General features: G+C 41.5%; 1 protein-coding gene across 1 annotated transcript in view; it reads right to left on the bottom strand.

Annotated features, from left to right (window-relative positions):
• Positions 1-13,479, bottom strand: part of LARP4B (La ribonucleoprotein 4B) — a 67,471-nt gene that overhangs the window by 24,089 nt on the left and 29,903 nt on the right. Inside the window, exons 2-4 of the mRNA XM_080974081.1 lie at positions 12,340-12,473; positions 633-780; positions 369-530 (exon numbers count right to left, since the gene is read on the bottom strand). Of these exons, the coding sequence (XP_080830207.1) occupies positions 369-530; positions 633-780; positions 12,340-12,420 (391 nt within the window). The 5' untranslated portion in view covers positions 12,421-12,473. The remainder of the gene's footprint in view (positions 1-368; positions 531-632; positions 781-12,339; positions 12,474-13,479) is intronic.

Raw genomic sequence — 13,479 nt, forward strand, 5'->3', positions numbered from 1 at the left:
TTGAACATTTAAAATATTGTACACATGATCAATCTGGTATTTCTTTAAATGTACTGTACAGTGGTTTGTCCTAAATGAAGCAGACTGAGCCCCACATATAAATACATGCAAATGTGCTGGTAAAATTGTTACATTAATAGGCACTACTTATTTCAGACTATGCATCAAGGATTCCTACAAGCAACTATTGTTACTGTTTAATCATTTCTGTAGCAATGCCTATAATTCAGTGTTGCTCAGGTAAATTTCTTCAGTAGCTTGTAATTTATAAGTTCCTGTCAAAGACATATTTAGGATAAACACTGGGGGTCATTTTGTAAGTTGGAAAACCATTTTAAAAACATACAAGGAAGCCTCCTCTTTCTTACCTGTCTGAGTGTTTTCGTGTATAGATTCATACTCTGAATGATCTAGAGCCAAAGGGTTCATATCTGTCTGGTCTGACAGTGGAGCTGTCAGTGATGGTTCTTGCAGTTCTGTTAACGATTCATTCTGGTGCTTTTTGTCACCATCACCGTTGGCCTCCAACCCTGCAGAAAAAGTTGCAGGAGTCACAAACCAAGAAATTCTTTACCTGCTTTAAATTAGAAAGAAAAGGCTCAGAGGACCAGCACACTCAGCTAGAATCGTACCTTCTTTGCAGGAATCTGGTGGATGATCTGCTATTTCTTCCCAGGTTTTGCTCACGCCACCATCATTAGCCCCGCTTGCTTCCACATGTAACATATGATTTCCCCATACTTTTGCATTAGGATTTAGTTCAGAAACCTTGGCCGACTCCTAGGAAATAACAATTGAGTTACGCTCTGTTAACTAAATGCCTGTCATTTTACGTGGTTCCTTATTATAAATGCAACTCACAAATGGTTAAAAGATATACAGCAGTGGAATAAGAGTTCTTGCGGCTAGAGACCATTCGGTGCTTATGTAAACTCAACCTACATTACTTGTCAAGGCAAATTCATCCACATTTATCATTTGTATAGCTCTTTGGAATATTCAAAGAAGTGACATCAGTTGTCTTAGATTCCAAGTTGTTGTACTCTTGTAAGGAGGTATTTCCGACAAGTCTCTCCTCCATCGGCAGTCCCCCCCCCCCAAAAAAAAAATAATCTTACACCTTTCCCAAAGGACCCAACTCAATTGGGATGAGACTACATGAAGCTGCAGGAGGTAAGAGTCAGGAAAGATCTGTTCCATTTATGAAAGTTACCACCCAGGCTTCATTTATATTTATGATCAGATTTATACTCCACTTTCCCCACCAAATAGAGACATCCAACTGGTTTTCAACAGTGGCTGCATTCACATGGTTACACTAGATCACATTTTAGTGTTACCAATATGAGGCTGTGCAAGTCTGACATTCATGCGCTACCTCCCTCCATGGTTTAGCATTAGGAGGATGCTTGGATGTGAGCCTTGGATCCGCACACTTTCCCATGCCTGGGTGTAACTATGAGGAGACTAGCAGCTTCTATCTGTTTTTTTAAATAAATAATAATAATAACAACAACCCCAGTTTAGTGTTATATCTGAGCCCTAAACTGTGGTTAATTTTAACTGTAGTTTACTAAAAAAATACAGGCTTCGTAGTTAAGATTAACTGCAGGTTGTCCAGATTCAGACTTAAGGCTAAGCTGTGGTTAGTAAAAAATAGAAGGCAATGTTCCTTCTGCCATGCCAGAGCAGTAAACAAACATTATATATAAAAAAAGGAGCCATAGTAAAGGTAAACGTAAATCTAAGCATTGGCAAGATCAAAAGCGGATGTTAACTCCATAATCTTTGAACCAGTTCTGTAAGGGAATGTCCAAACATATTCTTACTACAGAGGAAGGGGGAAAGAAAGTGATTGATACGAGTTTTCTTAAGGCCCCCTAGCAAGTCCATGGGCTGAGGCAAGGTATGAAGAAGGATTCATAGCTTATATTGTACAACTATGAAAATGTCCTCAAAGATGATGGCACTATAAGATTAGATTTCCATCATGTCATAAATGATTGAACTAGCTACCTATTGCAATGCATGCTTTACAACCTTCTAATCATGTGGTTATGATTGTTGGGATACTGCCAGGGAGACAAAGTCCATCATGGCCCCCAAGCCGGCTGCCGGACGATCCATTGATCTCCCGTAGTCACGCAGTATCAACAATTAGTGACATGAGTTTCTAGAAATAGCTTGCCACATTCCAGAGCTCATGCACACTCTATCAGCAGATATTGCACGGCCAAAAGTTGCACTCAGGAGAGCATTATTTACAAGTTTATTCAGCGTTGATCAGAACACAGAAAAACATGACTGCCTGCTTTAGTGTCTACGACACAGAGAGAGAAACGAAAGCAACAGAAAACATAAACATCCTGTGAACAGGAAATACGCAGACTCTGTGACTCACAGCCTGCTCCCTTTTAAGGTGGAACGGAAATATCCTAACAATGATAAGATGGGTGTATTTGTGCAACAATTCCCCTTACACAATAATTCCCTTGAAGAATTAAGGCTTGCACGATTGGTATCGTTATGAGCAATTTATGTCTAGGATAATTTCCACAATAAATTGTGACCATTTTGGCTCTTGCCTGCCTTTCAAAATAAAGACAAAACCACAAACATAACAAGACATGTGTTATCTCTCTTAATAACAACCTTAGCGGTAATAACTGCTGCAAAACTCTGACAAGGTGCCCCATGATATTCTTGTAAAGAAGCTGGTAAAATGCGGTCTTGACTATGCTACCACTCAGTGGATTTGTAACTGGCTGACTGACCGAACCCAAAGGGTGCTCATCAATGGTTCCTCTTCATCCTGGAGAAGAGTGACTAGTGGGGTGCCACAGGGTTCTGTCTTGGGCCCGGTCTTATTCAACATCTTTATCAACGACTTGGATGATGGACTCAAGGGCATCCTGATCAAATTTGCAGATGACACCAAACTGGGAGGGGTGGCTAACACCCCAGAGGACAGGATCACACTTCAAAACGACCTTGACAGATTAGAGAACTGGGCCAAAACAAACAAGTTGAATTTTAACAGGGAGAAATGTAAAGTATTGCACTTGGGCAAAAAAAATGAGAGGCACAAATACAAGATGGGGGACCCCTGGCTTGAGAGCAGTACATGTGAAAAGGATCTAGGAGTCTTGGTTGACCACAAACTTGACATGAGCCAACAGTGTGACGCGGCAGCTAAAAAAGCCAATGCAATTCTGGGCTGCATCAATAGGAGTATAGCATCTAGATCAAGGGAAGTAATAGTGCCACTGTATTCTGCTCTGGTCAGACCTCACCTGGAGTACTGTGTCCAGTTCTGGGCACCACAGTTCAAGAAGGACACTGACAAACTGGAACGTGTCCAGAGGAGGGCAACCAAAATGGTCAAAGGCCTGGAAACGATGCCTTATGAGGAACGGCTAAGGGAGCTGGGCATGTTTAGCCTGGAGAAGAGGAGGTTAAGGGGTGATATGATAGCCATGTTCAAATATATAAAAGGATGTCACATAGAGGAGGGAGAAAGGTTGTTTTCTGCTGCTCCAGAGAAGCGGACACGGAGCAATGGATCCAAACGACAAGAAAGAAGATTCCACCTAAACATTAGGAAGAACTTCCTGACAGTAAGAGCTGTTCGACAGTGGAATTTGCTGCCAAGGAGTGTGGTGGAGTCTCCTTCTTTGGAGGTCTTTAAGCAGAGGCTTGACAACCATATGTCAGGAGTGCTCTGATGGTGTTTCCTGCTGGCAAGGGGTTGGACTCGATGGCCCTTGTGGTCTCTTCCAACTCTATGATTCTATGATTCCAAACATCATTGCTCTATAGTTTTTAAGCAACAAACCTAGAAACAAATCTATGCTCGGATACCTCAGTAGGTATGGTGCTGACAATGCCAATGTTGCAGGTTCGATCCCTGTAAGAGACAGCTGCATATTCCTGCATTGCAGGGCATTGGACTAGATGATCCTCAGGGTCCCTTCCAACTCTATGACACTGGGCAACAATTTTTTACCTTCTGAATGTTGTCTAGATTTCTACAAATGATTTAGGGTATTTTTGCACTGCTGAATCAGGAAATGGCATCCGTTTCTCTCCATCAGGTCAGGTTTTTGTGCTATGTTGATTTGAAAAAAATCAGATCTTGTGACAAAATCAATTACATTTCTGTGGCATTATCAGCTGATTTTTGTCAACATATATCATCCTAAATATGTTTTTAAGAGAAAAAAAATGTTTTTCCAACAACATATATTGATTACCTGATAGAAACATTGATTACTGTAAACTGAATGGTGGGCATTGATAAAGGTAAGTACACGTAAATTGCATGTTGCTTCACCATTTTTCAAACTTCAGGGCTTGAACTTCCGTTTCTTGGAACTCCTGGAATGCTCAGCAGCAGGGAGGTCTCTCTTCAGAGTCCAACAGTAGTCAGCCATCATGACTGCGTCCCAGCGACCCTGATACCTGGTCTCCATCTCTTTCATGTCCTGATGGAATCTCTTCCCCTGCTCGTCACTCATTGAACCCAGGTTCTCAGGAAACCGGTCCGTATGTGAAAATAGGTAGTGCATCTTGACGCTCATGTTGCAGCCCAGGTTTCTGAAAGCAGTCAGCATGTTGTTGACAAGTTCTGCGTAGTTTCTGGCCTTATTGTTGCCAAGAAAGTTCTTCACTACCAGAAGAAATGCCTTCCACGCTTCCAGTTCCACTTCGTTCATTGAGTTTCCGAACTCTGGATCTCTGATGAGCTGACGGATCTGAGGACTGTCAAAGATGCCAGCTTTCAACTTCTCCATGGTCAATCCTGGAAAAGCCTGGCACAAGTAAGTGAAGCAGTCACCATCCTTGTCCAGAGCCTTGGTGAACTGCTTGATTAAGCCGAGCTTGATGTGCAGCGGTGGGAAGAGTATTCTGTCTCTGTCCACCAGAGGGTCATTGATGACGTTCCTTTCTTTGCAAGGCACCAATTCTTCCTGCACAGGCCAGTCCTTCTTCGTGTAATGCTGAGCACGGTCCCTACTATCCCACATGCACAGAAAACATGGGTACTTGGTGAAGCCAGACTGTTGTCCCAATAAAAAGTTCACCATCTTCAGGTCAACACAAATAAACCACTTACGCTGATCATAACCAATTTTCTCCAGCACATACTTCACCGCTTCATAGTTCTCCTTCAGTGTACTCAAGTGAGCCAGGAGTATAGAGGCAAACTGGTTGCTGTTGTGTAGCAGAACACATTTCAGTGATCGCTTGCTGCTGTCAATGAACAGTCTCCAATCTTTGGGTTCCTACTGTGGCACTCCAAGCTTGAGCAGAAGCTGCGCAATATCTGCACAGTACACCAAGTCCTTCTCTTCCGAGAAAAAACGGAGGTACTCTTGATGCCTGTTGCGGAAGAAGCTGATGCGAGCACTGTCAGAGAGGAGGTTTTTTTCTTTCAATCTGGATGCCAACAGTTCGGCAGAGTCCTTTGACAAGCTGAGGTCGTGAACTAGATCATTCAACTCGTTTTGGGAAAGTGGATGTGGAGCATCATCTTCAAGAACCACTTCTTCTTCTTCATGTCCTTCAACACAGGAGGCATCTTCGTCACTAATGTCAGGAAGTTCTCCGAAGATAGGCACTGGAATTTCATCACAATGAGCTACAGGACAACGTGCTGATTGAAGATCAGGATACTTGAGGCTGCTCTGGTTCTTTCTGTTGATCCCAGTCACATCAACAGCGCAGAAGTAGCAGTCAGTGACATGGTTTGTCGGCTCCCTCCAAACCATGGGAATTCCAAAGTTCAGACTCCTCTTGCCATTGGTCCACCCATAAGTCATTAGTCATAAGTTGGTGCATGCGCGGGTGGAGTTTCCTATACACTTCGTGGGGCGGCTGCCCCATTAACTTAGTTTTGATCCCCCAACTTTATGCTTTGCCGCACCAATTTATGGAAGATTTCGAGGTTTTATGACTTCAAACTGATCCCTTTTCGACATAATCACCCAGAACTATAGGACCTGAATACTTCTTGTCATTAAAATAATCATTTCCAATCAAAACAATTATTCGACATGGCATTTTACCCCCACCAACTTCTTCTAAAATGCTCCAAACAAGCGTACATGTGAACAAAACCGTAAAAAAATGACATGTGCCCATAGCTCAAAAACTTGACCTGATTGAGCAAAACCAATGTGATTTTTGGATTCAGCGCATCAGATTCGTCCTAAATCAACTGAAAAAACACAGACAACAAATTTGTTGTTGACCAGTGTGATTCTATGAGAAATGTCTTCCTTTACATTAGGAAAGGGCAGGGGCCATCAAAGTTTTGGCTGGCCTTGATAGCCAGCTCAAGTTTGTGGTGATGAAGACTCCCCTCCTCAGTTTCAATGCAATCTTGCACACGTCTACTCAGAAGCACATCCCACTGTGTTTGATGGAGCTTAATCCTAGCAGGGCATAGGACTTGAGCCTTGGGAGTATTCCCCCCATAGTCCTCCCAGCCTCAATCAAACCATGCTACCTCTTGCTTAGCAATGTTCCAGGGACATAATATTGCTGGCTGGCTGCCACTGAGGAGCTCTGCTGCCACTGCCAGAGGCAGCAACGAAAAGTAAAACACAAATCCAAAAAAGGATTAAGAGAAAGCGCGCTGGTGCTGTCCAGCTTCCAACAGTTAGCTGTGCCCCAAGAAACTCTGGAAAAAAATGAATGAAATGCGCCCCTCTATTCAACATGGAAACATGGCAGCAAATCCTGCAACAGCCCAAGTTCAAAGCAGTTACAGCAACCAAGTTAGCACTACAGTAATTCTCTACACACAAGTGCTTGGGGGGGGGGGATTGCCCAGACTAGACATGTGCACTGCAATCCCATACATAGCCTACTCAGAAGTAAGTCCTCCTGCGTTCGAGTGAGGCTCACTTACGTGCCCTCAATTAGACCCCGACCACTGTTACAAAGCTACTGCTCACAAATGGCTAAAAGCAATTTTACAACGTAATGGTAGCAAGATGCTTTTTCAAATCCTCGTCCTTCAGCTCTCAGATAGGAGTGCAGGTATAGGGACACAATTATTTACTTCCAAGTTCAAACTTCTGAGGGCAGTGATAAAAATCGGCTCATCAATAATGTATTAAAATTTAACCCAAGCATTTTTCCAATCTGTTTTAGGGAGAATGTTACAGTAAGTTGTAAAATATCAACTTTGTGGCCACCTTCAGAGGCTAAGGATGGATGAGAGGCAACAAAAGAGATGTCTATGCCTGCCACAACACAGGTACCAAGATGTGCTGTTATGTATGCCTCCATTTTAGCAATTGACAGTGGCTTAACTCAAACAAATGGAAACACTGCTGGAGTTTTAGAATATCATACATCAAATCAAAATCTTCACCTTGTATTACAGCAACTTCTTTTTAAAAGTGCCTGATGAATCAAATTATGATGGTGAAATACTTACATATCCTTCATCTCTATCTTGCCATCCCCAGATATCACTGTTTTGTTGTACTAGCAACTGGTAAGGGTATCCTCCCATTTCAAAAGAAGGAATGGTCACGTCGCCAGTTTCATTTTGGAGCGCCTCACTAGCATTGCATGAGCTATTCGTTTTGTTAAAAGATGAATTAATCCACAAATATCCCATCAGATATTCCTGATCATCTGTAAACTTGGCAGATGAAAACAAACTACTTAGTGGAGCAGATGGACAAAGCGGATCACCTTGGGAATCGCCCACATCCATTTTGTGTGTGTTATCAGATTCCTTTAATATATCTTCCATCAGATCCAATACATGCTTTGCATTGCCTTGGTCGCATTCTTGATCGTTAACAGAGGCCAGAGGTATTTCGTACGAAGGAGTAGCGGCATATTTGTCTACCTGCTTGGGGTCAATACAAATCCCACCTACATCAGTACAAGTCAGAGAGTCTTTGGCATCTGATCTGGAAGCACATTCCACCTCAACGTTCAGTTTCTGCTGGCCATTTTGGGGAGCAGAGTCCTTTGCACTTTCTGTTAATAGATCTGCACAGGGAATTGAAACTTCAGAAATTAAAGGCCTAAGAGGGCACATGGTTTCCATTGTACTCTGTTTGGGTAAAGAGCTGTTTTCGTAGAATCCTGATTTCCCTCCCCTTGATCTGGTAGATGTCTCAGTGTGACTAGTTTCTATTTTTACATTTCTAGCATCGCTTTCATCAACTGATGCAGGAAGTCTCTCTGTTTCAAGCTGACTATTAGCTTTATCAATCTGCAGGATACTTAAAGACTCCTCCAGAACTAAAGGCCTCTCTTGCATATTTGAAGATACTCTAAGTTTTTGCATTAGATCATTATTGCCATTTAACATACAGTCATCTTGAACAGTGAAATTTTCAGAATCTGCCTTGGTTTCTATTTCACTATGTGTTTTCCTTTCATGGTGTGTTTCCCATTTCAACCCATTTACAGGCTCTTCTGCAGTTGCTATTAATTTGTGAGGGTCAGTCCCTGCACTCAGCTGATCTTCCAGTCTATGGAATGTACATTTGTTCCATAGCTTGCATTGTTCATCATTCAAATCCATCTCACTCGCTTCAGAATGTGCTAAAGAGACACAGCAGCTGTTATCTTCGTTAAGTGAACTGGAATAGTCATTTGTTTTGCCATCCTTTTTAAAGAGGTTGTGTGGAACTTGAACTTCCAAGCAATTCTCATTTTGGATTCGTTCATATTCATTTACATTTACATTAAGAGGTTTAGAAAAAGTTAATGTCTCTTCGCTTCCCCATGATCCTTCTGTCAAATCACTCATCTCTGAAGGTATGTTATCTATTTGAGACAGGTTTTGCTGAGCAGCCCTTATAAAGCTGCCGTCTTCATAACTGGTAAACTCTGAAACATGGGGTATTTCTGCTTCAAAAGCCACACTCTCTGATGTTGGAAGTGTTTTAATGGTGCTTTCTTTCAGATCCCCATGGGAGCAGAATGTTCCAAGATCAGAATCATCTTCATATTTCAGGAGTAGCTCTGGATTAAACTGTTCAGAAAAGTTAGGGGTTTTCTTATCATTGCAGGCAGATACTCTCCAAAATTCATTTGTGCTTCCTGTAAAGTTTGGCCTATTCACTTGACTTTGGTTTTTTGTGTTATTTTGACTTACAGAGAGGAAATGACCAGTTGTGTGCTCAAACTCTGATGAAAACTTCAGGCTTCCCAACAACTGTTTAGAGTTTTCACCTTCGGTATTTTGATTTTCATTAGATTCAGACTTTACACCTTCAGTGACACATTTGTTCTCACTATTGAAAAAGGAAGTCCATGCATGAGTCCTGCTTTTTAATTGCAGAGAATATTTCATGCCTTTCTCCAAATGCACAGGTGTTGGAGAATTATTGTTTTCACCAAGTGATTCATTCACAAAGATTCTACTACTATCTACCATATTCATTTCCTGGGTTCTATTTTTAGTAAGATCTTCGCCATGTGCTTGTGCCCTTAACACATCTGCTGCTATTCTGTCAGTATTTAACCTGTGATCCCCATTCACTAAGCCAACTGGAGCTTTTACCCCCATTTCACTTTTTGGCATCAGTAAACTATCCTTTATTATACTGGGAGATTCATCTTTCAGAGCACTGAAGTCAACAGGCACCTGAACCGGCTTCTTCGGGACTAACAATTCCTTCCCACTTTCCCCAGGCCATGTCATACTGTACATCTCCTGAACAGCTGAACTTTCTACCTCTAAAGCAGTCTCTCCGTGCACAATAGCTTGCCCTTCTTCTAGATCCATTCTCAGATCATCATCAACTATACAAATACTGTAGAATTCATCTCTGGTACTTATACGGGGCCTGTCAATATCAAGATATGCAAAGCTTGAAGCTGCTGTCTCTCTGTCTGCTCTACCTGAACCTACTGCACTACAATTACTTTTAACAGAATCTACTTCATCCTGCACTAATAAGCACTCACCCATAACTGGCTTGCCTTTTATTCCACATGTACTTAAGGCTTTCAGGAAGATGCTTCCTTGGCTTACAGCCACTGGCACACATGAAGAAGTACTTTCAAATGAACGGCATGGCTTTCCAGCTACAGTAGATCCTGTTTCATTATTGCTATTAATATGGTAGCTGCCTGCATTATTCACACATTGAACATTACTACTGCTACTTTCTGGAAGATTTTCAGCACCATCCATATCTTCCATTCGTCCGCACTCTTGTAAACTGCCATACCCATTCAAGACCTTTCTTGCATTATGTGGATAAAGATTAAAAGATCTACTGGGGTTGTGGCCACCTTCAGCGATCCCCGCACAATGGCCTGAAGGATATTTAACTGACTCTACGCAATTATTATGAATAGCAGGTGTTCCAGAAACTGCCTCTTGGATTACATGCAGCTCCTTTCTTTCCATGGTCTCCAAAATGGAAGTTAAAGTTTTACTTATCCCGTTTTCTGACGTCTCCTCTTCAGTTGATTTTTGCAAAAGACTCATCTTCTCATTCTTGCTGTTGAGTTCTTTACTGAAACAGCAACCCATTTTTATGTTGCCTTTTACAAGTCCCGGAACTGTGAGCTCTTTACTGCATATACCCACTTCACTTCAAGGCTGCTGGGCAGACAAGCCAACACCCAGATGCCAAAAATAGCACTGTTTAAACAGTGCAGGGGGTTCATATGCTATTGCCACTCAAAATCCAAAGCCCAGTTCCTAAAATGCCTCTATGTAAAGCCGGCATTATGCTAAACAATGTGACTTTCAGCTATATATTTTTCTGGCTTGTACTAGGTATTTGGAGGATTTTCTTCATGTTTTCATCTCCCAAACAATGAAAGTGTTCAGAACTTTAGCTATCTGTCTCTCCTTGTAAATGTAAGAATGCCTTGCCAGAACAGCCACTCCCATATTGAACTGAATAACAAAAAAGGGTGCATATGCATCTTAACCTACTGCAATACTGCATGTTACTTTGCTATAATTAGGAATTGATAGAACAAGGAAACTCTGTTAGGGACTCAACAAGATTTTTCTATTCAAAGTACAGTTCAAAGCCTCAGAGTTCATTCTAAAGGTACTGCAAATTAAAACTGCTCCAATAATTCCTTGCTTTTTAAATTTTTTGCGGCGCAGGAGAGAGAAGACGACAATGAAGACCATCCTGCTTGCCCACTTCCAACATGTACGGTAATTTACACACTATTCTCACATGACCATTTGCACTAAAATGATTCACCTCAATTTCTCGATGTGATGCCCAAAACTGGGGCAGGTGGGGGGGAATGTGTCCGAAACAATTCAGTTCTGCCCACAAAAGAAAAACCATTCTATGTGGCATACCTAAACCAACAGGTTTTGCCTCAGTCTGGCTAAAGAGAGAATGTCCACAAGTTACAGCAGGGATGGGGAACGTTTTTGGCTCTGGGGATCAGATTTTTATCTGGCCCTGCCCGATGGGCCAAATTTGACAGTCCTTATATAGAAATTTAATAAATATAATGACGATGACGACGATGATATACCTCTGTTTTAAAACAGCTGCATTGGATGCTAGTTCATTTCCAAGCCTAATTCAAGATGCTTATGTTGGTGTTTAAAGCCCTAAACAACTCAGACCCCCAATACCTGAAAAGTCATCTCCTTCCCTTCTGCTAAGATTGGCAGACGGAGCCCAGGAGAGGTTAACTCTGTGGCAGCCACTAAGTTGTGGAACTCCCTCCTAACAGAGCTGCATCTGGTACCTTCATTATACAGCCTCCCATATACAGCTTTTGACAGTTGAGATTATATGTTTAGGACCCACCTTGTTTCTGTGACTGTGCTCTGAACTGTTTTTAATATTGTGTTTTAATGTTGTAACTTGCCCTGGAAGCTTACGAGTGAAGGGCGGGTAATCATCAATCAATCAATAGTAATAGTAATAATTTCAATTTATCCAAATTTCATTTTGTGGACTTTACTACTCCAGAAGACCTCCCTTAACGCTGTTTGCTATTAAAATGAAAGCCCTGTGTGTGCAGCAGAAAGTCAAAAGAGTAAGCATATAAAAAAACAATTGTTACACACAGTAGCTTATTCCTGTTTTAGACTAAGGGAACCTGTGACAAAACTTCTCCTTTGAATGAATATAACTAGCAGAACCAGAAAGCTGAAAGGTAGCTTTCTGTTTCATATGCTTAGCACAACTAAATGAAATGAGCCAAGAAAAGACTTCTATTTGCTGCAGAACCAATACAGAAAATAACTTGTATCACAAGTTACCCAAAGCAGGCATAAGATTCAGGGGATAGAACAGTGGCTAAAATAACCACACTTTCATGCATTCAGATTTATCAAGTCTTCGCCATGATACTTACTAGATGAGAACTATCTTTAACTTCTTGTACTTGCTGCACCTGCGGTTCAGCCACAACTTTAGGGTCCTGATCAGAAGTCATGAGCTGCCTGCTTTCTGGCTCCTCAGAGAGAACTGTATTGATCACCACCTAAGCTGCAGGATAGAAGAAGAAAAAAGGCATTAAGAATGCATAGCTCATTTTGTATATTGCTAATAGTGGTAAACAGAAGGCAATGCCACTCAATAACAGTTTACAGACCGCACCGAAAGTCCAGGGTTCATACTGGATCTTCAATTTTAAAAAACATGATTGGGTTCTTCTCAGGCTATTCATAGCCTCACTGGCAAAGACAAAATTTCTCTATAAATACGTGATGAGCTGGAAACTCATTGCTACCACAATGATTCTAAAAAGTATGTCCACACTGCTCCATTGTGGTTTGTGTGTTTAGTTTGGCTTATTACCTCATCAAGTTACTCTCTGAAGAACAAGGGGACACAAAATTTAAGGCTGTAAAGTTGATTGTAACTGTGAGTGATGTTGCAAACCATTAAAAAAAATGGAAGGAAGAAATAGAACCGTGCCCACCAAGCTGATAAGACTGGCCAGTTGACTCCATGGAAACAATTGGCATTTGCAATAAAGACTGGACAGATGACTAAACATGTTTGATTAGTAAGCAATGTTTATACATGGGTGTCTCCATATTTGAAAACAAATACAGCCCCGGTTAGGTGTGTGAAGTATCACCAAAACAGACTGGTCATATTGCTAAAGGATTGAGAAACTGCAATTCGCAAAAAATGTTTTATGTAGAGCAGGCGTGGGCAGACTTCAGACTTGTAGGATCTACTTTTTGTTTTTTACTAGAACTCTAGGGTTCTAGTTCAAAATAATGGTGGGTCAGAGCCAGTTATCTGCTGAACCTCACCGTGCCACAGACTGGGATAATTTGCATATATATAGTGCAAAACTGCATTTAAGTAGAAGAGCCTCTAGTCTTGCTATTAGTAGTCAAATCCTTGCTGGCCAACTGGTGTGTCTACTGTAAATCACCCCATGATCAAACTTCTGCCTATCAGACATAAAGACTTTCAAAATGTAATTTGACAATGCTAAGCATATCTTGATTTTTATTTTTCATGTAGCCATTCAGGT

Source organism: Podarcis pityusensis, assembly GCF_964106645.2.
Source record: "Podarcis pityusensis genome assembly, chromosome: 12".
NCBI lineage: Eukaryota > Metazoa > Chordata > Lepidosauria > Squamata > Lacertidae > Podarcis > Podarcis pityusensis.